The sequence below is a fragment of the Salvelinus fontinalis genome, chromosome 35 (assembly GCF_029448725.1).
Source record: "Salvelinus fontinalis isolate EN_2023a chromosome 35, ASM2944872v1, whole genome shotgun sequence".
NCBI lineage: Eukaryota > Metazoa > Chordata > Actinopteri > Salmoniformes > Salmonidae > Salvelinus > Salvelinus fontinalis.
Window position 1 is genome coordinate 21009856 of NC_074699.1, and position 24709 is coordinate 21034564.

Genomic DNA, 24709 nt, shown 5'->3' on the forward strand with positions numbered 1-24709 from the left:
TCTAGGTTTCTTCCTAGGTTTCGGCCTTTCTATGGAGTTTTTCCTAGCCACTGTGCTTCTACACCTGCATTGCTTGCTGTTTGGGGTTTTAGGCTGGGTTTCTGTACAGCACTTTGATATATCAGCTGATGTAAGAAGGGCTATTTAAATACATTTGATTTTAATTTGATTACAATTTTGAACAGGTAACTAGTAACTGTAACGGATTACAATTATAAAGTAACATACACAACCCTGCTGACACATTACTGGATTTGTGAGATCTTTCAGTAGCAGAAGGGATTTTATTTAACATTAAAATTCACGTCTAATTTACACACCAAACCACAAATTAACTGAAATGATTCCTTGACAGCCACTTCTGCATAGGCCGCTGACTGTCCCACACTCTCCTACACAGTTCTATTGATTTCATACTGTCCAGGACCCTCGGGCACATTGTTGCTATCTCTAGACTGTCCTTGGCTTTCAGGCATCTTATTGTCCTCAGTTTGACTCAAAGTCTCTGGAACAGAGTTATTGTGCTGGGGCTCAAACATGGGTCTATATATATAAACTCCCCCAGCAACTCCTAGCACAGTGGCAAAGGCTATCTGTGCAAAGGGTATCCTTCGTCGAAACATGTTCTCTCTGGATCAGGAGTCCCACCTACACTTGCATCGATGATCCTGGAAGAATAGAAGAGGTTACCCAAAAGCTTTGCTTTGTATTGTCACACTGATGTTGTACATTACGTTTTTGCAGGAAGCACACAAAGCTTTCTTCATGGGGCTCAATTGTGCAGTAGAATGTCCTATCAAAAGTTTAAATCACGTGGATGATGTGACATTACCAAGCTGCTACATATGCAGAGAAGGAAATGTAAGCATTTATAAAACATTGTGTGCATGATACAGCATTAGTGATGTAAACGCGAACCTCAGCTACATACAGCATATGAATAATAATGACATGAATTGTTGTACGTCCCTGTGGTGTCAGATTCTTTGTAAACATGCGACATTGCAAAACTCTCCACTCATACTCAACCAGATCCTGCGCTACTACACTTACACTAATGTTAATTGGTTATCCTAACCTGCTGTATAAATTCTAACCTGCTACAAAAAGTCAACTTTCACAAAAACTGTATCCCTCTAGACAAAACCGTAGGTTGTTAGCCATAGCTAGCTAGTGAGAGACAAATGACACACAAATCTTGTGTTTTCATAATTTTTCTTGCTTTAACATAACTCACCCCGATCTTTTATGAAGTGTGTTTAGACCAAACCGTCTACAATTCTAACAATTAAACAACTAACGCTGGCTAGAAAGCGTCGTTTGGTTTGAGTGCAAAGGTCGAACATACATCTACGGCGACTGAAACGGGACAAGATAAAGGACAACAATAAACTTAAAATGCGATTTGGGACTTGTATGATTCATCCCCATAAAATGCATATCATAATTTATTCAATCAATTGTATGTTCTATACGTGGTACAGATAACATTGCAAGCTGTATAATTTTACATCACCGATATGTAACACAATAATGATATCTTGACAATAGCATTTACTTTCCTAGGAATCGTCTGACGTCATCTACCTCAGAGCACAAACACGGAACTAATGTGAATTTTGGTGCTGCTCGAATTAGCTACGTTATATGTAGTTAGTTTTAGTTTAGTTTAAGTAATGGAAAAGATTCGTGCACGCTTAAATATTGGAAACAAAGCAGAGCCTGTTAAAATGAGGAAACGAAAATCCCAACTATATAGTGAAGAAGAAACATGTCCTCTTGATAATGGTACAGTACAGTCGTGGCCAAAAGTTTTAAGAATGACACAAATATTAATTTTCACAAGGTCTGCTACCTCAGTTTGTATGATGGCAATTTGCATATACTCCAGAATGTTATGAAGAGTGATCTAATGAATTGCAAGTAATTGCAAAGTCCCTCTTTGCCATGCAAATGAACTGAATTCCCTCCTCAAAAATTCCACTGCATTTCAGCCCTGCCACAAAAGGACCAGCTGACATCATGTCAGTGATTCTCTCGTTAACACAGGTGTGAGTGTTGACGAGGACAAGGCTGGAGATCACTCTGTCATGCTGATTGAGTTTGAATAACAGACTGGAAGCTTCAAAATGAGGGTGGTGCTTGGAATCATTGTTCTTCCTCTGTCAACCATGGTTACCTGCAAGGAAACTCGTGCCGTCATCATTGCTTTGCACAAAAAGGACTTCACAGGCAAGGATATTGCTGGCAGTAAGATTGCACCTAAATCAAGCATTTATCGGATCATCAAGAACTTCAAGGAGAGCGGTTCAATTGTTGTGAAGAAGACTTCAGGGCACCCAAGAAAGTCCAGCAAGCGCCAGGACTGTCTCCTAAAGTTGATTCAGCTGCGGGATCGCGGCACCACCAGTACAGAGCTTGCTCAGGAATGGCAGCAGGCAAGTGTGAGTGCATATGCACACAGTGAGGTGAAGACTTTTGGAGGATGGCCTGGTGTCAAGAAGGGCAGCAAAGAAGCCACTTCTCTCCAGGAAAAACATCAGGGACAGACTGATATTCTGCAAAAGGTACAGGGATTGGACTGCTGAGGACTGGGGTAAAGTCATTTTCTCTGATGAATCCCCTTTCCGATTGTTTGGGGCATCTGGAAAAAAGCTTGTCCGTAGGAGACAAGGTGAGCGCTACCATCAGTCTTGTGTCATGCAAACTGTAAAGCATCCTGAGACCATTCATGTGGGGGGTTGCTTCTCAGCCAAGGGAGTGGGCTCACTCACAATTTTGCCTAAGAACACAGCCATGAATAAAGAATAGTAGCAATACATCCTCCGAGTGCAACTTCTCCCAACCATCCAGGAACAGTTTGGTGACGAATAATGCCTTTTCCAGCATGATGGAGCACCTTGCCATAAGGCAAAAGTGATAACTAAGTGGATCGGAGAACAAAACATCAATATTTTGGGTCCATGGCCAGGAAACTCCCCAGACCTTAATCCCATTGAGAACTTGTGGTCAATCCTCAAGTGGACAAACAAAACCCCACAAATTCTGACAAACTCCAAGCATTGATTATGCAAGAATGGGCTGCCATCAGTCAGGATGTGGCCCAGAAGTTAATTGACAGCATGCCAGGGCGGATTGCAGGGGTCTTGAAAAAGAAGGGTCAACACTGCAAATATTGACTCTTTGCATCAACTTCATGTAATTGTCAATAAAAGCCTTTGACACTTGTAAAATGCTTGTAATTATACTTCAATATTCCATAGTAACATCTGACAAAGATATCTAAAGACACTGAAGCAGCAAACTTTGTGGAAATTAATATGTGTCATTCTCAAAACTTTTGGACACGACTGTATGTTCCTTGTTTGTTATAGCAGCTATCATATTTTTAGCAGACTGAACAAATGTCAAACTGCTGTTGATGATAAAAGTTAGAATGGAAATAAAGTTTAGCTAGCTACATCAACATAAATAAGAATGTGTTCTTAACTGACTTGCCTAGTTAATTAAAGGTTAAATAAATAAATGCAAATTAAATTGAAGTACGCAACAGGTGATCCAGGAGCATGCAATTGTACTTGCAGTTTCAGAATGCTTGAGTCTTTCAAATGACTAGTTGATAATGGATGTAATTACCAATGCACATCTAACACAAGCAGCCTAATCTGACGTGTTTTTGTTTATTCTTCTTCTCCTCAGGTGTATTGGGGGTCCATGTCAGTGTCTTCACTGTGGCATTTCGTCTCATCAACTGCTTCCTGGTCCAGACCAGCTTTGTCCCGGATGAGTACTGGCAGTCCCTCGAAATCGCACATCTTATGGTTTTTGAATATTCTTGCAACAATATTCTTGAGTTTAAGCAGTACCCTTCTAATAACCTTTTTGTGGACAATAGGCTGTGTATTCTGCTAAATCCTTAATAACTTCACCTGTAGCTATTTGACGTGGGAGTGGACAGCAGATATAAGAGGGTTCTCCTACCCTCTCTTCTTTGCAGCTATATATAAGATATTGCACTTCTTCACCTATGACGCAGTTCAACTCTTGGTAAGTCATATTGAGTACATCTTCATATTTTGCAGCAACTTATAGTGCTGATGCGAAATGCATTGCATGTGACCCCATTGTCAAAATCTGTACAGTGTATATTGTGGATTCTGCATGTATGGCTACCTCGAGTTGTGCAGTCACTGCTTTCTGCATTGGCTGATATTAAACTCTACTGTCTTATCCAATCACTGGAGCATTCTGACGTTGCCAAATGGACAGTAAAAACAACATGGACTACTTTGTTTCTCATAACCTTTTCACTTATTCCAGTTCTGGGTAATATGGGCTGAAACCATGTGACAAAGCCTCTTTCTCTTTTTTTGTTACTAGTACCTCTGCCAGCTCTGTTCTTGGTTCACATGGCACTGCTGCACTCGGACCGTGACCAACACCATGGAGACCACACTCACAACTCTGGCTCTCTATTACTATCCTCTGCCTGGCTTTAAAACACACAACAGGTTGGACTTACACCGATACACAACTCGAACATAAAACCATTTCACTTACTGTGCATCTAAGTATTTCCCATTACACGGAAAGTTACAAAATACCTTTACAAAAGTTATACCTTTTAATAACGCTCCATTAATAACATTCTGTTTAAAACAGAGTTTGCTTGTTTTCTTTCGCACACAAAATATTTGATCCTGGTTGCCTTGGCAGTCATTGTTCGTCCGACAGCCTTGCTTGTGTGGCCTCTGTTGGTGTACCACTTCTGGCAGGAAGATAAGAAGCTGAAACTCATAACTCACCTTTGCCTTCCCATTGGGTGAGTGCTTTGATTTGAGAAAGACCATTGTGCCTCAGCTGCAGAGTGAGGTTTTGACTGCATGTTCTATGGAAAGGTAGGAAAAGCATTGTTTAAAAAATAATAAAGTAAAGGTAATTATAAATCACAAGCTGTAATGTTTGTGTTAATTAACACAAGTGCATTAAAACCATTTTCTCTAGCAGTGGACCCTGGTGCAGTACAACTTCCTTAAGTTTAATGTTTTTCACAACGCGGCTGAGTTCTATGGCTCTCATCCATGGCACTGGTACTTTACTCAGGGTTTTGTGGTCGTCATTGGCCCTCATCTTCCTTTCTTCCTGTATGGATGCACACTGGCTTCAAAAAGATACAGAATCATGTTAATAACAATAGTCTGGACAGTAATGGTTTACAGGTATGGTCTTTTGTCTTTCTGTGTTGTGTAAAATGTACTTACTGTAATGTATGGGCCAAAAACATCCTTACATTAGACAATTCATATCATAGGGAATTTCAGAATTTGCACGTTTTTCTACTCAATGCAGTTGTCTTGCGCACAAGGAGTTCAGATTCATCTACCCTGTTTTGCCTTTCTGCATGGTATTTTGTGAGTGCTACAATTTCCTGAAAGATTCCAATGACTGCAAGTAACCAAACTAGCAACATACAGTCATACCCTATGCACGACATGGGGTCCTCGTTTATTGCAGGGATAGCTTTGGTGAATCTGAGAACCTGGAGACGGCCTACCGCATGTGCCTTATTGGTCTCCAACCTAGTCCCAGCCCTGTACACAGTTCTGCTTCACCAGCGAGGCACACTGGTTGTCATGGGTCTCCTCCAGACCCTGTGTGACAACAGCGATCCTTCAACCCCGCCACTGCCTGAAGTCCTCTTTCTAATGCCCTGTCACTCTACACCTTTCTACAGGTACAGTCCATTTTTGGGGGCTTTTGCATGAGTAAGAACTGTGACATGCTTATAGCTACCGAGGCAGTGCAGTAAATATTCAATATACATTTTGTAGTCACATCCACTGTCCAATGAAGATGTATTTACTAGAATGTCCACCAGATCTCACAGGAGACAAGAGCTATGTCGATGAAGCTGAGAGATTCTTCGCTGATCCTCATCATTGGTTGACCTCATTTCCTTATACATCAATGCTGCCAACCCACCTGGTGTTCTTTGATGTTCTGAAGAAGGTTAGATACCCTGCATTTTGTAATTCAAGACTAATGACTAATGGCTCCTTCACTGTTACAATCACTTTTATTATTAGCTTTTTCTGTCCTCGGGAGATCTCTGCATTCTTGGAGGGGAATAGATTTATGAGAAGTACAGAAATATTCCACAGTCACGTTCCTGAAGGACGAGTTGGAAAAAGCATCCTAGTTTATCAAAGGCACTGAACAGAATGAGAATACATTTCTAAGAAGCACAAAGATTTTCCTTACTCATGTATCTCAAGGATGAGTTTGAAGAAGCATCCTAGTTTACAAAATGCACTGAACAGAACCATCTTGACCATTGGCACAAGCCATTGGGAAGTTATATCAAAATGGATCTGTAATGTAGAGGAATAAATTATAATTAAAACTGAATAACAGATTGATCTTTTAAACACTGAAAATAATGCAACACCTAGCCAGACAGCCCACTATATTAGGGGGGGAGAAGCAATTAATATTCACTTTTTTTTATTGGGAAGCTGCAATTAATTTTCAACAGCACATCTGTAAATGAAAGGAAATAAATCAGCCTTAATAAAACAAGCCAAAGTTGGAATGTTACTGAACAATTTAACGACAACACAGTTGCACTTTATCTCACCATTTTAAACATATGTAACGTAGCAGCAAATTATAGAAATCGACTGTGGAACCAGCTTGCATTCTTGCAAGTATTTCTCAGTGGTTTTGCTACTTTTAAAGTTTTACTGCACACAACAGTATCATTGTCAGCAATTGTTTAGGCTATCATCTCACAATTATCAATTTGGAATGGAAATTAAAGTGTATTTGTCAGTGCATAACTTCTCAATGCCACTGACAAATTATATTTCTTTCCATTGTTGGATCCATCCAATGAATCATTATTCATTCGCAATAGGCCTACATTTAGACAATTAAAATGGTAACAGATGATTTTTTTTTTTAAACAAGGCCCAAAAATAAGAAATGTTGTACAAATTAGTCAGTGATGGCTCTTAAAAAGAACATGAAACAGCTGACCTGATGACAATGAATGTGTACTACAGAGTTAGCTACTGTCAGATTTACTTACTGTATTCCCATGTTTAATTGCTGTAGTTAGTCATATTTAAAGACAATTCATGGCTAAATCATTGCAGCAATAATTTTCTTTGTGCGCATGAGATTAGATGCAGTCAGATACACCACCATTGACACTAACCTAAGGATTGCTTACACAACACAGGAAGGGGACATTCGGCAGCGTTAAAGGAACATTGTGCAAAATCACAAAAACAGAAGAATAAGAAGTGAAAAGGCTTTCCATCAAACACATCCTAAATAGCCTTTGCAACTACAATATCAGCCATTATTAAAACGGATTCATTAGGTAAGATTATTCTCAATATTTGGGATCAAAGGGCATAGGACCCAACTCTATTTTTACATCAGCCATGTGTCTGTCTGTGTTCCGTCCTGCTCTGCTCCACTTCCTCTCTCTTTGTGACCGGGGCCGGGCCCTCTGATTACGCTGCTGCTGCTTGGCTAGTCTTTCTTCTTTAGTATCCGTATTTGGCACTTCAAAGGGTATACTGTGAGTTGGCAAAAAGAAATGTCAGAATATGGCAAAGCACAACATTCACAAGATTCTATTGGAAAAACAGTTATGAAAACTATAAACTTACCTTGACCCATAACGTTTTGAGTAGGTATCTCCAAAGAAGTGCCTGTAGACATACTCATCAAGATCTTCAAAGACGTCATCGTTGTGGCCATGGTACTCATCCATGTCCTCCAGGTAGTCTTCCACACCACTAACAAAGTCTGTGAACAGCATCTGATCGTGGATGAAGACGCCGTTGTGAAAGAAATTGTTAATAAAGCTCTCCAGCTCAGTCCAGTGGTGGAAGTGGTCAACCTCCTGCTGGAGGTAGCTGTGAAGCAGCTGGTTGAACTCATCTGCTCTTATGGGGTCCATGGCTTTGTTGAAGAGGCTCATGGATTCTTGGTAGGCACAGTCGAAAACCCCAGAGCAACCTTTGGGCACTCCTCTTTGTTGTGGCTCAGCCTCTGGGTCCTCCTCAACTTTACCCCCTGACTTCCGGGTGTTACGGTGTGCCTGGAAAGAGTCATCAGTGGATTTACGAGGGTGACGATGCAGGGGCTTGTGGGTTATGGGCTGCCATGGTTCCTCCTCTGAGTGCTTGTTTCCATGGTCTCTATGATACTCCTGCTGCTCTGTCTTGGCTTCCTTCCTCTCGTGAAACCTCCGATCGTGAGGCCGGTAAGTCTTGTCCATCATACGCGAAGCAGAGTCCTTGAAGTGGCGGAAGGTGGATTTCACAGAATCAGAGAACTTCCTCAGATTCTCCTTCACAGCCTCTTTGGCTTTCGTTATCTGCTCTTTGTGATGGTGCACAAACTCCTTGGTGGAGTTCTTCACCGCATCAAAAGTGTCTTTCACCTTCCCTATCACACCATCCTTGGACCTCTTGACTTTGGCCTGCTCGTCTCCCTTGGCCCGCTCCTCTTTAGTTTCCACATAGAGCCTCTCCCAAAGGTCAGAGCGCTGCTGCTCAAAGCTCAGCTTCTTCTGCAACTCCATGAGCCGTGACTGCAGCTCCTCTGTCTCCGGGTCGGCCTCTCCTCCAGCCCTGGTGTTGCGGCTGCTCAGCTGCTCCCTAAGCTGGTCAGTCACCCTCCGCTCATTATCCAGCTCCCTCCTCAGCGTCTGGGCCTCAGCCATCAGGGCCTCCCTCTGGCTCAGGAAGCTGCGGAGGCGCTGTGTCTCCTCCTCCAGGTGTTCCTTCAGCCTCTGGTTCTCAGACAGTATGGAGTCTGCCCCGGCCCCAGTCTCCTCCAGTTCTCGGATCTGGGAGCGCAGGTTCCTCAGCTCCTCCTGAAGGGTGGACAGGGCCTCCTCCTCACGCTCCAGGGAGCTCTTCAGCAGCTGGTTCTCCACCATCAGGTGACTCTGCTTAGACTCAATCTTAACCCTCTTTTCGCCAGTCTGCTTCAGTTTCACGACCAAGTCTTCTTTCTGGGCCTTGGTTCAAAACAAAAATACATAATTTGTTATGCATCCACAAAGGCGTATTAGCAAAACACTTAACATATGAACAACAAGGGGAACAGTTGGGCTTAAATTAATAATGAAGATGGTTAACTGTGAAACGATGACAAAATACAATTTCTTCACAGTCAGAGGAATAAACGACAAATCAATTCATGGTGAATTTTGTTGCAGCATTTGAATCTTTATCTGTAGATATTAGTCCACCTTCAATTTATATGGAAAGATCCACCACTAGTGTTACATTTTAACCGTAACCTGTACTTGCATGTTACCTGTAGCTGGGCCTGTTTGGATCTGAGATCCTGGTTCTCTTTAGTAAGCTTGTCCATAATCCCTGTGAGGGACAGCATCATGTCACTCTTGTCCTTTAGGTCTTCTCTCAGACTCTTAACCACGTCCTAAACGTGTGGAAACAGCATCACCAAAGTGAGCAAATGCATTGCTATAAAATGAGAATACACTTAAGCTTCATCTCACTCTACAGTTAAGTGGAGTGTCAAATGGTTCTCAAGGGGGCAAAAAGCCATCAAAAACAAATCGTAGAGAATAGTATTCGTAGAGAATAGTCACGTAACATGAAGAGTTTAAATGTGAAATCACAAATATAGCTGCGAGCAGCAATATGAACAGGGGTCACAGGATGAAAAAGGAGAAAATATCAGTTGGAGACAAAGAAAGCACTTTATCATGTAGGAACTATCTTCCTTTATGTGCAATCACTGAAAGCATTGAGAAGAAGATTTCAAGATTTTTTTATCATTAGCATATGTGCATCTTTTGGTACAGTGTGGCCATATTTGAATGCAGAGAAGAAGAAAAAACTATTAAAAGCCTTATGTCTAAATACAAAATCTGGACTGAATCTGATGTATGGTTCATGAGGAGAATATGCCTGCAGATGATTTTGAGCATTAGCATTACATGACTTGTTAATAGTTTCCTTGTTTTTGAGATATCAAAACCAAATTCAGTGTGGTTCATCTTAGGGATGTCCATGACAGCGATGACAAATTTCAAGTTGCTAGACCACTATGGAGTATATTTACACTGGTTTAAATGGACACATAATCCGATTTTGACCAATCCCTTCGTCTTTCTCAAAGTAATTTAAGACATGTACCATGGGCTTACTTTCCAAAGTTGGTGTAATTTGGTCCAATGGTTCATGAGAAGAAGATTTTTGAAGTATTTTAAACCTATTTTAGCATATACGCATCTACTGGTATAGTGTGGCCATCTTTGAATGCATTAATGTTTATTTACTCTTTAGGAACTATTTTGATGAGTCCAAAGACCACATTTGGAGTGAATCTGACATTTAGACCATGAGATTTATGATTATTTTACATAACAATTAACTTTTGACTAAGTTTCCTTATTTTTAAAGATATCAATGCCAAACTTAACATGGTTCAGTTAAGTTAAGTTGATAGGCAATTTTGAAGTGGATTTACAAAGGATTTAAATGGACACGTAAAATCGGATTATCAATAACTCAGCCATCTTGTAACCAATCCCTTAGCTTTTCTCTTACTAAGTTAAGAGATGTACCATGGGCCTACATGCCGAATTTGGTCTTAAGTTTTCCAAAATGTTCAAGACGGAGAAACATCTATGCTGACGGACTTTATGGGTCCTTGAGGCAAATTTGTTCAGCATAAAGAAAGACACCTACATACAACGTTTCAAGTCTCTAGGTTAAACGGGGCGGAGGATATGAGGGTTTAAGTGAGGTTGCTTAACACTGCCACCTTTAGGCCAATCGGTGCAATCATTTGTCTAAGTTAATCATAGTTTCGGTGTGCCAAATTAGAAAAACAGTTACCAATCAAATCTTAAGTTAATTGACCAAGTCAAGAAAAAAAAATCTAAGCATAAAAATATATTTCAGTGTTGCTGTGAACCCCTAAATATAAACCACAAAAACAAGGATAGGCTACACAGTATAATATAGCGGGCTTGCAATGTATTTCAATACAAGGACCTCATTGCCTAAAGAAACATTTTGCTACTGTATGTCATATCAAACTATTTGAGATCAGTGGAAAATGTAACAAAGCTAGATAGTGTTGGACCACTTCGTTTGAAGCATAATTTGTAAAAAAAAATTGAATTAAAATAAAATACATCCTTCTGTGTGGTTGGTGGTGAAGATACATTATTTTGCGAGCAAATTGCTCTCTGGAAGAAGCAATAGTGTGCTTTAGTTGAGGCATAAGCATACTTACCACAGAAGTTAGATTTTCTTGACGAATAATAGTGAAATGAGTGCTCACTGGGCATTGCTGTAAAAGTTGTGGATAGATCAATTTTATATTGAAATGCTTAAAAGTTCTTCCTAAAATATGATACTGATAGTTCCAAATGTGACATTAGGACTACTGGCACTTTAATGCCTGTAATCTCCACGTGTTCAGTCAAAAGAATGAGAGAATTCTATAGCTGAAACAAAGTTCACCAAAGATTTTTTTTTTTTAAACAATTCGTTTCTAAGACAGGAAAATAACATGTATTTTGTTTTATTATGCTAATTTATTTGAGAAGGATAGAGGGAGGTGGCTTATGATACCTAAATGTATCCATCAAGAACTCTTTACAGACCTTGCTGATGACATTTGGTCCTTTATGACACTGAGGCTGCAGATCTCTCGAATTACCAAGGTCATTCACTCCACAGAGCTTCTCCACAATCTTCTGCCTCTCCTGAACCTGTACTGTGCCTGTGTTAGAATGAAATATTTGGCATTCCCTTCATTTTCCATAGGCATAGACATGATTCACCAGAAGATAATACACATTCAAGAATAGTAACACAGAAGTAGAAAAAGTTGTGGGAAATGTCCACGTCATGTTAGGTGCAATAAAAAGGGTTCCCATTCTTGGACAAACAAACATTTCAAGACTTATCCATGCAGCCCAATTAGGGTTTCCAAGATTCAAAACTATTTGGTGACATTGATCAGCAGTGGCAAAATGAACTCAATAACAGCAATTTGTTATTGTGTGTATGGTTATTGACTTATGACCACACTCGCTGGCAAATTAGAAAACGCCCGACATTCCATGTGTGGGATGTAGGTGTTGGAATTCCCTGACCCTTGGGAAATTAGGAACCCATTGTTACCTCACCTTACCAAAGAAGATGGCACATGAAAGTAATATACTACCACACACAAAAACAGAAAATAAATTGACTTACATTAAACAAGTGTCCCATCATGGGCATCTGGTTTGGAGTCAACTCACAAAATGTGGCACACCTCTATGATTATGTTTATCAGTCATATTCAGAATGTCACCTTTCAGCCAGCTCTGAGCTGCCAATAACATTGGAAAACTGATTGCTTATTGACCACAACCCAGATACTATATTACATTTTTACATTTGAACCATTTAGCAGACACGCTCATCCAGAGTGACTTACAGGAGCAATCTGGGTTAAGCGCCTTGCTCAAGGGCACATCGACCCTCTTAACCACTAGGCTACCTGCCACCCCATGACTAAATTATTTGTTTCTACATATAACAAACATTCTGATGAGGATGGATTCAAGAAGTCAACAGAAGCACTGTAATTCTCTTTTCACTATCTTAATAGGATGTGTATCCTTTCAATATGATCAAATATATCTATGTAGGCACTTGACATGCTTTGCATAATCCCACTAAACACACATAGGTTTAGTTTGTGCTATTCAAAACTACGATGCGGTGATGACACATGACATTCACATGACATTATCATGACTTATGCACCTAAGCAAGTTGAGTTAGACAATTACCCTCATACCATTCACTCCATACTGTACCTTCAAATTTTCCTAGAACACAAAACCAACACAAGTTAAAACTGCTAAAACAGCCCTCCTCGTGAATTCCTTTTACCAATGATTCCATACTTATAATGAGCAACATTGAAATTCTTCATCACATATGTACCAATACTTTCCCATGATGCTTACCATAGAAGTGACCAAAGCCCATGCTGATGGCGATGATGAGGGCTAGTAGGATACATTTGTTAAGGGTGCTGCTGACATGGCCTTGAGGTGGGGCTGCAACGCAAGGTTCCTGCTGCACCTCCTCCTCCTGTACCTCCTTCTGGTCCTCCTCTCGAGTCTCCTCTCGGTCACTGTGGCCAGACTCCTGCACCTCCTCTCCAGGCTCAGGCACAGAGCTAGTGGTGCTCTTCCTCACCCTGCGCCTCCGCACTACTGGGGTGACCTGCTCTCCTCCCTCATCCTCACTGCTGCTGGAGTCTGCAATCACAGGCTGCTCCGCAGGGAAAACTGCAACATACACACACCCACACAGAATCATTAGTGCACTGAACCATAATTACAAGGTAGACATGTAGGTTGACATGCTTGTAAACCATGCTTATGCTGCTAAAATAATTAACAGCACATTGCTGCTTAAAATATATTGTTTTAATTGCCCTCATTGATCTAGTTACAAAGTGCGGTCCATGGCAATATATCATGTCTCCATTCAATTCTAATTAAAGAGCGACTGCCCCTAAAAAGCTACTTCTCATTTTGAAAATGGCCTATGTGGCATCGATATGAGTCAGAAACAGTTATTCTACTATCAAAATTGACTACAAAGTGTAAATGGGATAATTTTGGTCATAAAGTCAGTCTCGTCCAAAACAATGATTTGCGAGATGGAAAGAAAATGTATGGGTACCGTAACAGTTTTCCTTGGGTTGGGTTTATTTCAATCCTGCCCACAGTTGGCAGTACCAAGTAATCATCAATTCAGTGCTCAGCTGCAGGCGACCCCATCGTAATGCCCATGGTCAATTTGGTTTGACATGTGATATCCCTATGGGGCTATTTAGGGACCATCAGTAAATTACACAATGTACATGGGACAATATTTTAAAATGTCAATAGCTCCAAATGTACTTACTTAAAAACCTCAAACCTGCTATAAATTGTGGAAATTCAAATATTGAAAGCATTGAATGAGAAAACTAAAGGATGTGAAACATTAAAATATTGTCCCCATTTACAGTCATTTATTGACGGCCCCTAACTAGCCCTAGAGATAAGCTATTCAATGTCAAACCAACTTTGCCACAGCGGCACACCAGAGGGTGAAGCTAATTGGCTAAATAAGTTGGCTAGCACTAACTAGCCAAGGCGATATCAAGACAAGACCTGGTTAGCCTTTCAAGTTATCTAGAAGGGTGAGTGATTGTACATCCACTCTGCCAAAACAGTACACAAACACTTGCCACGTGTGAACACACACACACACACACACACATTAAACCACACCCCCCCCCCAAGACAACTCTTATTTGGCTTCAGCCATGGCTGCTGCATTTCTCAATGACCAAGTTCAAAAACTAAGCCAAATCAGGAATGTCAGCTCCCCTTTAAAGCCTATACAGTTTTTTATAAAGCAGGGCTCTCCAACCCTGTTCCTGGAGAGCTACAGTCCTGTAGGTTTTCAGTCTAGCACACCTGATTCTAACAATTAGCTGGTTTAAAAACCAGGTGAGTTACAACTGAGATTGTCGCAAAAACCTACAGGAGGGTAGCTCTCCAGAAACAGGGTTGGAGACCCCTGTTGTAAAGCTAGGCATCATGACATTGGTGCACATTCAACTGGGGAAACAAAAATAATGCTTTAGTCTTCCAGAAGAAATGCCAAACCTGTAAAACGGACCCACATTGCTGTGAAAATGTGCTTATGTTTTGATTAACAATAACCATTGATTGCAAAATCTGATTAAAGACATCCCTCTGGTAATAGGAGCAACATGTAAACAACATGCCTCAGTATCAAGTTTAATCTAGGTTACATGATCAGAGGTGAACCCTAGCCTAAAGTTAAAAGAGAAAAACAGGAGATCCAGAATAACAACTAATCAAATATTCTGATATACAATTTTTCTGAAATAAAATGTATTATAGGCTGGGCTAATTAAACATCAGGTATATCAGTCAAACCAATGACATTTAACCAAATCATCACTAGGGCAACTTCCAGTTGTTAAGCCTAAAAAAACACACATCATGCCGAAATACCACGCCAGTATTTCGTTAGTGGCGGTTGCTACACCCTTCAAAAGAAGCAGAACTTGTTTACATCATCGGACAGCATTTGCCCTGACAACAGTTTATCAGGTTTAGACCTACCACACTGTGTTGAGCAAGACAAGCAGCACACTATCATATTCACACCAGTCCAGTTTATACCACCTGAGAGAGAACGGCTGCCAGACATCTGCCCTTTCAGTTGGCAGCCCAAGTCCCACAGACTCTGTGGAAGCTTCCAGTGGCCCATCATCAGCCTGGCTTTAGGACAAGGGGAAGGGGATAGGAAGGAGTGCTTTGTTGGTTTCTTCTGTTTGTCGTCATGCCCTATCTGTTCTCTTATCCACTTAAGTTGATTGATCATCACCAGACCATCAAACCTTGCATGGAAACATCTCTAACTTTGAACTGTGAAGATAAATACAAATGTATCTAAATTCTCCAATTTCCCTCATATTGGAATTCATTGAAACATCCCCTAAAGGGTGTGTTGGTTTGCCCTACCAGTCTCTGCTGCGCTGAAGGTGTACTGGCTGCTGGAAGAGGTGCCCAGGTAGAGCTCCTCACTGACTGCTCCCTCTTCCTCCTCCACCGTCTGCTCATCCCAAGGCCCGAGCTCAGTCTCCCTCGTGTCCACCAGAGTCACAATGTCAGAGTGGTCACTGGAGGAGCACAGAGTCACTTGCTCGTCCCCGGCCACCTCACCTCCAGCCTGCAGAGGATATTCCACATGGTTGGCATAGGGACTGGAAACATAGCGACATGGGAATCATACAAATATACAGCTGAAGAATGTTTTGTTTTTATCCCTCACCTCAGAAGCAGACAATGTCTTTTCTAACGTTTCTTCTTTTAGAGTGGCATCAAGAGATGACTCGACCCTCTCCTCAGTGAACTCAGCTGAAACACATTTAGAGGACATTTAAAATTTGAAGACAAGTTGAGTACACGCCATCTACTGTGAGCACATAACATCTCAATACAGCTATAAATGTATAAATGTTTCATTACAGATGGTTAAACCAAATTATGTCGTGTTTTTCTGATACATGTATATTACAATGTTGTAACAGTTTTATCCCAGTCATCGATAGTTTTTTTTGTAATAGGCCTAGATATTTCAAAGTGGTTTCATTTGTCATAACAAGGCATATGGTAACTCTTCCTACCAGAGAGAGAGGTGGGTTGGTTCTGCAGCAGCTCTGGCTCAAGCACTGCGCTCTCTGGGAGATCAGATACACATTCCAGGCCGTTCTCTGGCCCCAGGGCCTCAATATCTGAACCCTTAGAAACAAGCCTATTATATTAGCCTACCACATTTTAGACAACCCTACATTAAGGCATACTATGATCTCCAGTTCACTGTATTAACCATTAGGCTTTCAAATTAATCTAGACAGTCGGCATAATGGCATTGACTGCCATAAAGGCACTCAAGAAGTAACTAAGATGACATGAAACTTTGAATTAGTAAGTCACTAACAGTCATATCCATAGGCCAGTCCCATTAGAGTGCACTGAGGAATTTCAAGGGCTCTGGTTCCTAGTACTGGACTATTGGTCCTACAAGGGTTAGCTGAGAGGGACTCGGGTGCTCAGGCTGATGGAGAATCAAATAAGGACCCAGGTAGAGTCAGAAAGACTTGACTTACTTCATTACTTATGATAGTCCACCCACAGGAGGACTCTGTGTCACTTGAGCTCTCTGACATGGCTCCGCCAGCTGGTAAAAATAATGGAGCACACTGTAAAAAAATGCATTGTGAATTTTAATTTTTTGCACAAGAGGAACATATGAATACTCAAATGCAAAATGTATCATTCTGCATAAAACCACAGTTCACTGATATGACATTGAGATAAGACAGTTCACAACAACAGTACACAGACATTGCAGCATAATGCATGCCTTGTTGACAGGGGAATGTCTAGCTCTCAAAAACCATTCATCTCCATATGGAGGGTTTTCAGCCATTACATTTGCTCACATTTGAATCCATGTAAACTACAATTTTGACGTTGTGTTTTAACGTTTAGAAACGTCATTCTAAACATATGCTGGTATGCCCCTTAACTTTCATGTGAGTGAGAACATTTTTCAAATAAAAAAGATACACGTACTGTAGCAGTTTTGCACAGATTCATACACTGTGTGTGCCTCCAGTTGACGAACTACACTTCCTCACTAGTTAGCTTACCCCAAAGATTATGGATATACTGACAATATTCTATCTATCTGTTCTTTGGGTTGGTGGATACATCTCATTATTATAATACTTTTTGGAATATTCGTTGAGGGTTGTTGACTTTAACCACCTGTATTCAATGGAGAGAGATGCTATGCTACTAGCCTCATGCCATGACTATGCATAGCCATCTCGAGACAACTCGGATATAAAGCGTTTTTTCTCAAAGTTGCCAGTGTTGTGTCGAAAATATCCCCCTGACAGAATCCCCCAATTCTAATTTCCTTAATTTTGTGGCTAGAGTCAAATACTTTCTGTGGCACACATCAGAGTCAAATACTTTCTATAGAACAAACTTCACGTCAGGATAGGCAACCGAAATGAATAATTAATGTATGTGTGTTATATTAAACAGAGGGAGTAAAATGTTGGCAAGCAATAAACATTTCAGAACAACTATGGCTGAGATATTATCCTTACACTTTCAAAGATACTAGTCGAATAAGCCATGGGAGAGATTACGAATTTTGGCAAAGAGATGTATTTATAGACTAATACAAATCAGTAGCGGATTTAGGTACGGGCAACATGGGCAGCCGCCCAAGGCGGCACGGGGCGCCCGCACTCGGGCTGAAGAGTGGGTTCGCCCAGGGCACCGTACAAGCTAGAACCGCCACATACACTTGAAAACTGCAGACAAAAATGCTTTCTGCTACTAAGATCAGTGAAATGTAGGCTAAATTGACAACGGTGTGGAGAGCAGAAATCTCAACTAGAACAAGTCGCAGCAATGAAGAACGCGAAGGGGGGAAGTATTCTGCCAGGGAGGAGATTTTCGGCACAACACCGGGATATCCACGTGTCCTACTTATATCAATACACTCTTAACATACACTCTGAACAACTTATGCTTATATTCGAGAAAAAGAAGCCATTCGTTTTTTTGTTGACCAAATTCGAGTCATTATTGACCTCCATACAAAACTCCTTGCTCGGTGAAAAAACACCACCTAAAGGAGGGAGACAGGTTTTCTGCCGAGTTGGACATCTCTCTTCCTCTCTGCTTACACACACAGGTGTTCTGAACACACTAGACACCAGGTGGCGAATGATGTCTTCCGTAAACAAGCGCTCTAACGTGGAGATATGGCTGTGTGGGAACACTAACCCAATAAAAGGTGTGTAGTAATTTACATTTTGTTAAAAATAAATAATGTTTCACTGATATGAAAGATACGTTACTTCCAAAACAGTACCGCAAGCGATGCGTGTTAATGTTTAGAGTAAGCGTCAGGGCACTTAACACAACTCCCCCGGTAAGAAGATACTATCGTCAATAGGCGCTAAAGTAGTTTGCGTCTATGAATGGTAGGGGATGTCATGCTGACCCCCTTTGTTGGTGAATGATTGCACCAATGCCCCACTTTTGGGGAGATCGAAAACTGTTTGTATGTTTCTCTGTATAGGCATAATCTTTTTGCAGCAGAACATGATAAAGAGTTTATACAGCTTTCAGAGTACCCAGTAGTGGTTGTGTAGAATGTGGGTTGTGGGGGGCATTTTGGAAAAACATTTTGGAATACTGTTACTTTACCACCTAACTAGTTTACTGGTGAAGGAAAACGAAGCCTAGTGAGTATTGTTGATATTATTTCAACAAACCGAGTTTGGTGTGCACTGTTCAATGCATGGGGGCCTTCGTAGCTGCACTGTGCAGGATTGCAATGCTGCCAGCTAATTAGCTAGCCAACTACAGTTAGCACATGAGGAGTCCAATCCGCAGTCGATTATTCAACAAATGGATGTCTGAATAGATATATATATATATATATATATATAACTAACGTTACATATGTAGCTATGTAACGTTATTATATGCACGATATTAACAATTATCATAAGAAATGACACAATCAGGTGAAAATGCGAACTGAGGGGTGTTTTCTGCAAACAGCTGCTAGATAGACTGAAATTTAAACAGCTTCTTGCTAGCTACCTAACAGTAATAGCTAGCCGCTCGCACAGTTAGCTACTAGTACGCGTTAGTTTATCTGACTTATCCTACTCTGTAACGACAAGAAGTATGACTTACAAACCACTCTAACCTGACAAAACACCAGACAGTAATATCATTACCCAGTAAGTTTCCAACGTAGAAAGTGCGAATTTCTGCAAACGATTCTTGATATTGCAGTCACAATTGCGCCCTCACAGCTTCATCGATTTCAATTCAACAACAACACAATCAGCGTCTCGTCAACAACACTAAAACTAGTACTTCCGATCACGGAATTTCGAAAACGTTCTAAATAAAAGTCTCCCACGTAATTGTAGAAACGTGTTAATAACCTGTATTTATTCATGATACATGAAAAATAAATGTTTAAACATTAACAATGAAGGGGGCAGGCAGCAGGGTAAGGTCAGGGAGTGGTCAGGGGACAGGCAGCAGGGTAAATTCAGGGCATGCTCAGACACTGAAAGATAGGACACAAAGACCTCTGGATTATTCTACTATTTCAATTGCAATTAATTATGTTATGCAACACAATGAAAAGAGTGATAATGCATGTTTGAAGTTGCCCAAATTCTGCAATGGCCAACTGCTACAAAAAACACAGAAAGGATTTGTGTCGGGCTGCTTAAATGGAAAGATGAGAATTTTGATATAGACCTATGTGCTTGTGTTATGCAGCTAAAGGAAGGCATAGGCAGGGATAGTAAAGTGGTGGAGTCTGTGCCGGACACTGGTGTTAATCAGGTGCTTGAATTAATTGAGTCACAGGAAGGAGTAGTAAAGGGTGGACCTAGTGCTATAGTAGGAGTTGAATGTACTGATAGTGATGCTGTTCTCTGTAGTGATAAAGTTAACTATGGAGTTGACCGTACTGATAAAAGCATAGATCAGAATAAGTTCACACAATGGATTATAAATGCCATTGAACCCCCAAATTTGACACATAAATTGTATCGGGGTTGTCGTGATGTTGGGGAGCACCAGAAAGTTAAGACTTGCCACAGAAAGGGGAAAATAATAATAATAAATGTTTAGATTATCATGCTAGTTCAATGGCAGTACATGCCGTCATGCAGCATAATGACAAAACTTTGCAATGGCCATCTGGAACAACCATTGAACCATTGTCATTAATCGTAGTATCAAAATTCTTAAGAATATGTGTAACAAGAATATAAGTAAAATTCAAAGTCTTGTTAATGAGATTGAGGAAGAGGTTGAGTTGACCAACTCTTTGAGTCTGTCATCCATATGTAATGACATAGGAGATAAGCGTGACAGCACAAACTTAAGTCAGTGCAACACAGTCAAAGACAGTACACTAATTGATTAAAAAAAACACCAATCAAACACAAGAGTGGGGAGGAGAAATGCAGTGAAACGTAAATATGGTGAGGAATGGGTCACACATTAAAAGAAACCCAAAACACTGTTTTGTTGCTGTAAATAACCAAATAACAGTAAATGAGCAATGCTAGCATGTGATAGCTGTGAAATTGGTATCCATTTGATAGTCAAAAAGATGTAGAATTTACTACTTTTCTATGCAACTCAGAATCATGTCGAGTTCATGTACAGCCATTGCAAAATGGATTTAGTCTTAAAGTGGACTGTGACACATTTATACATTCTATTGCTAGTGACAAGGTGAAATTAAACAAAATGGTACAAACAGAGAATGTAAATTAGGCTCAGGTTCAAAACCTATTGCCTGTGGAGAGTTTAAATGATGGAATGTCAACTGTTCAGAGAAGACCCTGACTGCCAACTTCATATGCAAAATGTACACACTTTTGAGGATAAAGAACCTGCTTCTGAGTTTCATCCTGATGTAGCCAGTAATTCACATGACGAAGTGTCAGTGGTGCTGCTCAATCAAATCTCAGACACCCAAGATATTGGGATTTAATACTACCACTTAAAGACAGAAAGTTGTGGTACAAGTTGTCATACAGGTTTATTAGATGAGGAAATCATAAGCTCTATGACAACTGATACAGATGAGCAGCATGTAACTGGAGAGGTAGGTTGATGTATAAATAAGCAGGGATACACTGAAATGTGTTTTGTCAGATGAGACAAACTTTGGATGGTTCAGGCATACCACAAATAATGGTGTGTTTACATTGACTCGTGATGAATGGAAGAGGGTCCATTTGGAGCGGAATGGTGGTACAGTATTTGGTTAGCTGAGACAGTAAACGTTTTTCTCTACAGTGATACAGTCCAATATGTATTCCATATACAGAGAACTGCATTGCTGGCTATGTTCTGTTGCATGGGTAAATAGTCACAAACTATGAATTACCAAATAATTTGTATTTATTAGCAAAAGATAATAAGACAACTGCTGGGTACAACACATAGCGTTATGGTTTCACAGAACTAAACTCAGCAAAAAAAGAAACGTCCTCTCATTGTCAACTGCGTTAATTTTCAGCAAACTTAACATGTGTAAATATTTGTATGAACATGACAAGATTCAACAACTGAGACATAAACTGAACAAATTCCACAGACATGTGACTAACAGAAATAGAATAATGTGTCCCTGAACAAAGGGGTGGTCAAAATTAAGAGGAACAGTCAGTATCTGGTGTGGCCACCAGCTGCTTTAAGTACTGCAGTGCATCTCCTCCTCATAGACTGCACCAGATTTGCCAGTTCTTGCTGTGAGATGTTACCCTACTCTTCCACCAAGGCACCTGCAAGTTCCTGGACATTTCTGGGGGGAATGGCCCTAGCCCTCACCCGCCGATCCAACAGGTCCCAGACGTGCTCAATGGGATTGAGATCCGGGCTCTTCGCTGGCCATGGCAGAACACTGACATTCCTGTCTTGCAGGAAATTACGCACAGAATGAGCAGTATGGCTGGTGGCATTGTCATGCTGCAGGGTCATGTCAGGATGAGCCTGCAGGAAGGGTACCACATGAGGGAGGAGGATGTCTTCCCTGTAACGCACAGCGCTGAGATTGCCTGCAATGACAACAAGCTCAGTCCGATAATGCTGTGACACATGTCGGACCCTCCACCTCCAAATCGATTCCGCTCCAGAGTACAGGCCTCAGTGTAACGCTCATTCCTTCGACGATAAACGTGAATCTGACCATCCCCCCTGGTGAGACAAAACCGCGACTCGTCAGTGAAGAGCACTTTTTGACAGTCCTGTCTGGTCCAGCGACGGTGGGCATGTGCCCATAGGCGACGTTGTTGCCGGTGATGTCTGGTGAGGACCTGCCTTTCAACAGGCCTACAAGCCCTCAGTCCAGCCTCTCTCAGCCTATTGCGGACAGTCTGAGCACTGATGGAGGGATTGTGCATTCCTGGTGTAACTCGGGCAGTGCCATCCTGTACCTGTCCCTCAGGTGTGATGTTCGGATGTACCAATCCTGTGCAGGTGTTGTTACACGTGGTCTGCCACTGCGAGGACGATCAGCTGTCCGTCCTGTCTCCCTGTAGCGCTGTCTTAGGCGTCTCACAGTACAGATATTGCAATTTATTTCCCTGGCCACATCTGCAGTCCTCATTCCTCCTTGCAGCACGTTCAAGCAGATGAGCAGGGACCCTGGGCATCTTTCTTTTGGTGTTTTTCAGAGTCAGTAGAAAGGCCTCTTTAGTGTCCTAAATTTTCAGAACTGACCTTAATTGCCTACCGTCTGTAAGCTGTTAGTGTCTTAACAACCATTCCACAGGTGCATGTTCATTAATTGTTCATGGTTCATTGAACAAGAATGGGAAACAATGTTTAAACCCTTTACAATGAAGATCTGTGAAGTTATTTGGATTTTTACGAATTATCTTTGAAAGACAGGGTCCTGAAAAAGGGAAACTTATTTTTTTGCTGAGTTCAGGATAAGACACGAGGCTTTAAACCACTAAAGGGTGCTACTCGGACAAGCCACATGAGGCTATAAGCCACAAGGCCATATAATCATCCAGGAATACAACTCAAACAAACTGGAAATAAATTGAAACCGTGATAGGATCTGTAAGAACCAAGAAAAACTTGTAAGCATAGAACCAGTCCTATACAATTACATATTCTTTATCTTATATAGAGTAGTAATTCTCTTTAGTTCAGATTTTCCCTGATGTAGTTATGATTAAAAAAAATACATTATTCACTATGGCTATGTAAAGCGGTAAAAAAAATCATAGAGATAGCGTTTACCTCAGACTTTTGTTTTGAAGGAAAAACTTGAAAACCGGAAGTCTTAATGCTGCCACTGGGACGCGAATGCTGCTGTCATGACGCTAATAACAACAGACCTTTGCGAAGCTGAAGAACGTGTAACGTGATGAGGGGTAAGTGTAGTTTTAATTTAGAGTTTGCGTGAAGTGAGCACATGTCGTTTGCCAAAGTTGGAAACTACAGCTCCCAATATACTATGGTCTCTGGATCACGTGATTGATAAGATGATAAATACATGGGTAGATGTAAACCAACATACTAAACTCATGATTTTAGTCTACTGCAATGAATATATGTAAATGGGTTGGTTATATTCAATACGCCCAACTTCATGTAAGGTTTGTATAATAATACACACAAGGCTTAGAATGAAGAGATATGAAGCAAGGAGGATGATCCTTCCGATCTAGTACATCTACATCTACTTCAACTGTCGCGTCAATACCGTTGCAAAGGAGGGTAGCTACGGTAACCAACATCCTGAATCCATGACAGAGGTCTGTCCTCACCAACCAATTATCAAGGTAAGTCTTACTTTAGGAGTTTACAAAGTTTGTCTGAACCTTGTAGCGTTTCATATAACAAGGTTTCATAAACTCTGTCCTGGGACCCCCTGGGTCTTTTGGCTTTTGCCCTACCACTACACAGCTGATTCAAATAACCAACTCATCATCAAGCTTTGATTATTTGAATCAGCTGTGTGCTAGAACAATAACGTGCACCCAAGGGGAAGGGCCCAGAACCGAGTTTAGGAAAAACAGTCAAGGCATGCTGATATTCAGAGAGGAAGACGCAAAGAGATAGTTAGGCCCAACTCGGCTGAAAGTCTGTCGCCCACCAGGCAAGGAGATTTTGAATAATGAGTGTCGAATTTTCTCCCTCCAAAAATGTATGGCTTATTTGCTACATTGGCATAACATCTCTCAATTTAATACAGTCGGTTGACGTCAACAACCCTCATATACTTTATTTTTAAGTATTAATATAATGAGATGTATCAACCAATCAAAAAAAAAGAGATAGGCGTGGTGCTTTTTGAACAACGACTCCCATTGTTAGGGTGGAGAGACCAGTATCTTGTCAGTATCCATAATCTTTTATATTTTGGGAAAACCGAGTTTGGGAAACCTTGAACTATTTGATTTTTTTTTGTCATCACCTGACATTCTAGGTAGACTGGTAGGCCTT

The 24709-nt window shown here is 40.9% G+C and overlaps 2 protein-coding genes and 1 long non-coding RNA gene across 6 annotated transcripts; 1 reads left to right on the plus strand and 2 right to left on the minus strand.

The window, feature by feature from the left end:
- Positions 1-249: 249 nt before the first annotated feature.
- Positions 250-1375, minus strand: LOC129834526 (uncharacterized). Its single transcript, XM_055899602.1, has 2 exons — positions 1238-1375; positions 250-668 (listed from the first exon to the last, which is right to left on the minus strand). The coding sequence occupies exon 2, from the start codon at positions 621-623 to the stop codon at positions 393-395; it is 231 nt and encodes a 76-aa protein (XP_055755577.1). The 5' UTR covers positions 624-668; positions 1238-1375; the 3' UTR covers positions 250-392.
- A 219-nt stretch (positions 1376-1594) lies between these two features.
- Positions 1595-7107, plus strand: LOC129834527 (uncharacterized). 2 transcript variants are annotated; one of them, XR_008756277.1, is made up of 6 exons: positions 1595-1788; positions 3700-4047; positions 4381-4511; positions 4717-5219; positions 5350-5734; positions 5879-7107. It is a non-coding gene; the product is annotated as an uncharacterized LOC129834527 (long non-coding RNA). The 2 variants fall into 2 exon arrangements; XR_008756276.1 differs by having other exon boundaries at positions 4381-5219.
- LOC129834525 (cell cycle progression protein 1-like) lies at positions 6488-19578 on the minus strand. 3 transcript variants are annotated; one of them, XM_055899600.1, is made up of 10 exons: positions 19447-19578; positions 16777-16847; positions 16294-16408; positions 15939-16024; positions 15629-15836; positions 13037-13363; positions 11675-11793; positions 9346-9471; positions 7683-9043; positions 6488-7589 (listed from the first exon to the last, which is right to left on the minus strand). In XM_055899600.1, exons 2-10 carry the CDS (start codon positions 16834-16836, stop codon positions 7400-7402), a joined length of 2592 nt encoding a protein of 863 aa, XP_055755575.1. In that variant the 5' UTR covers positions 16837-16847; positions 19447-19578; the 3' UTR covers positions 6488-7399. The 3 variants fall into 3 exon arrangements, with proteins under 3 accessions (XP_055755575.1, XP_055755574.1, XP_055755576.1); XM_055899599.1 differs by having other exon boundaries at positions 16777-16869; XM_055899601.1 differs by lacking the exon at positions 9346-9471 and having other exon boundaries at positions 16777-16869.
- Between the last annotated feature and the right edge of the window lie 5131 nt (positions 19579-24709).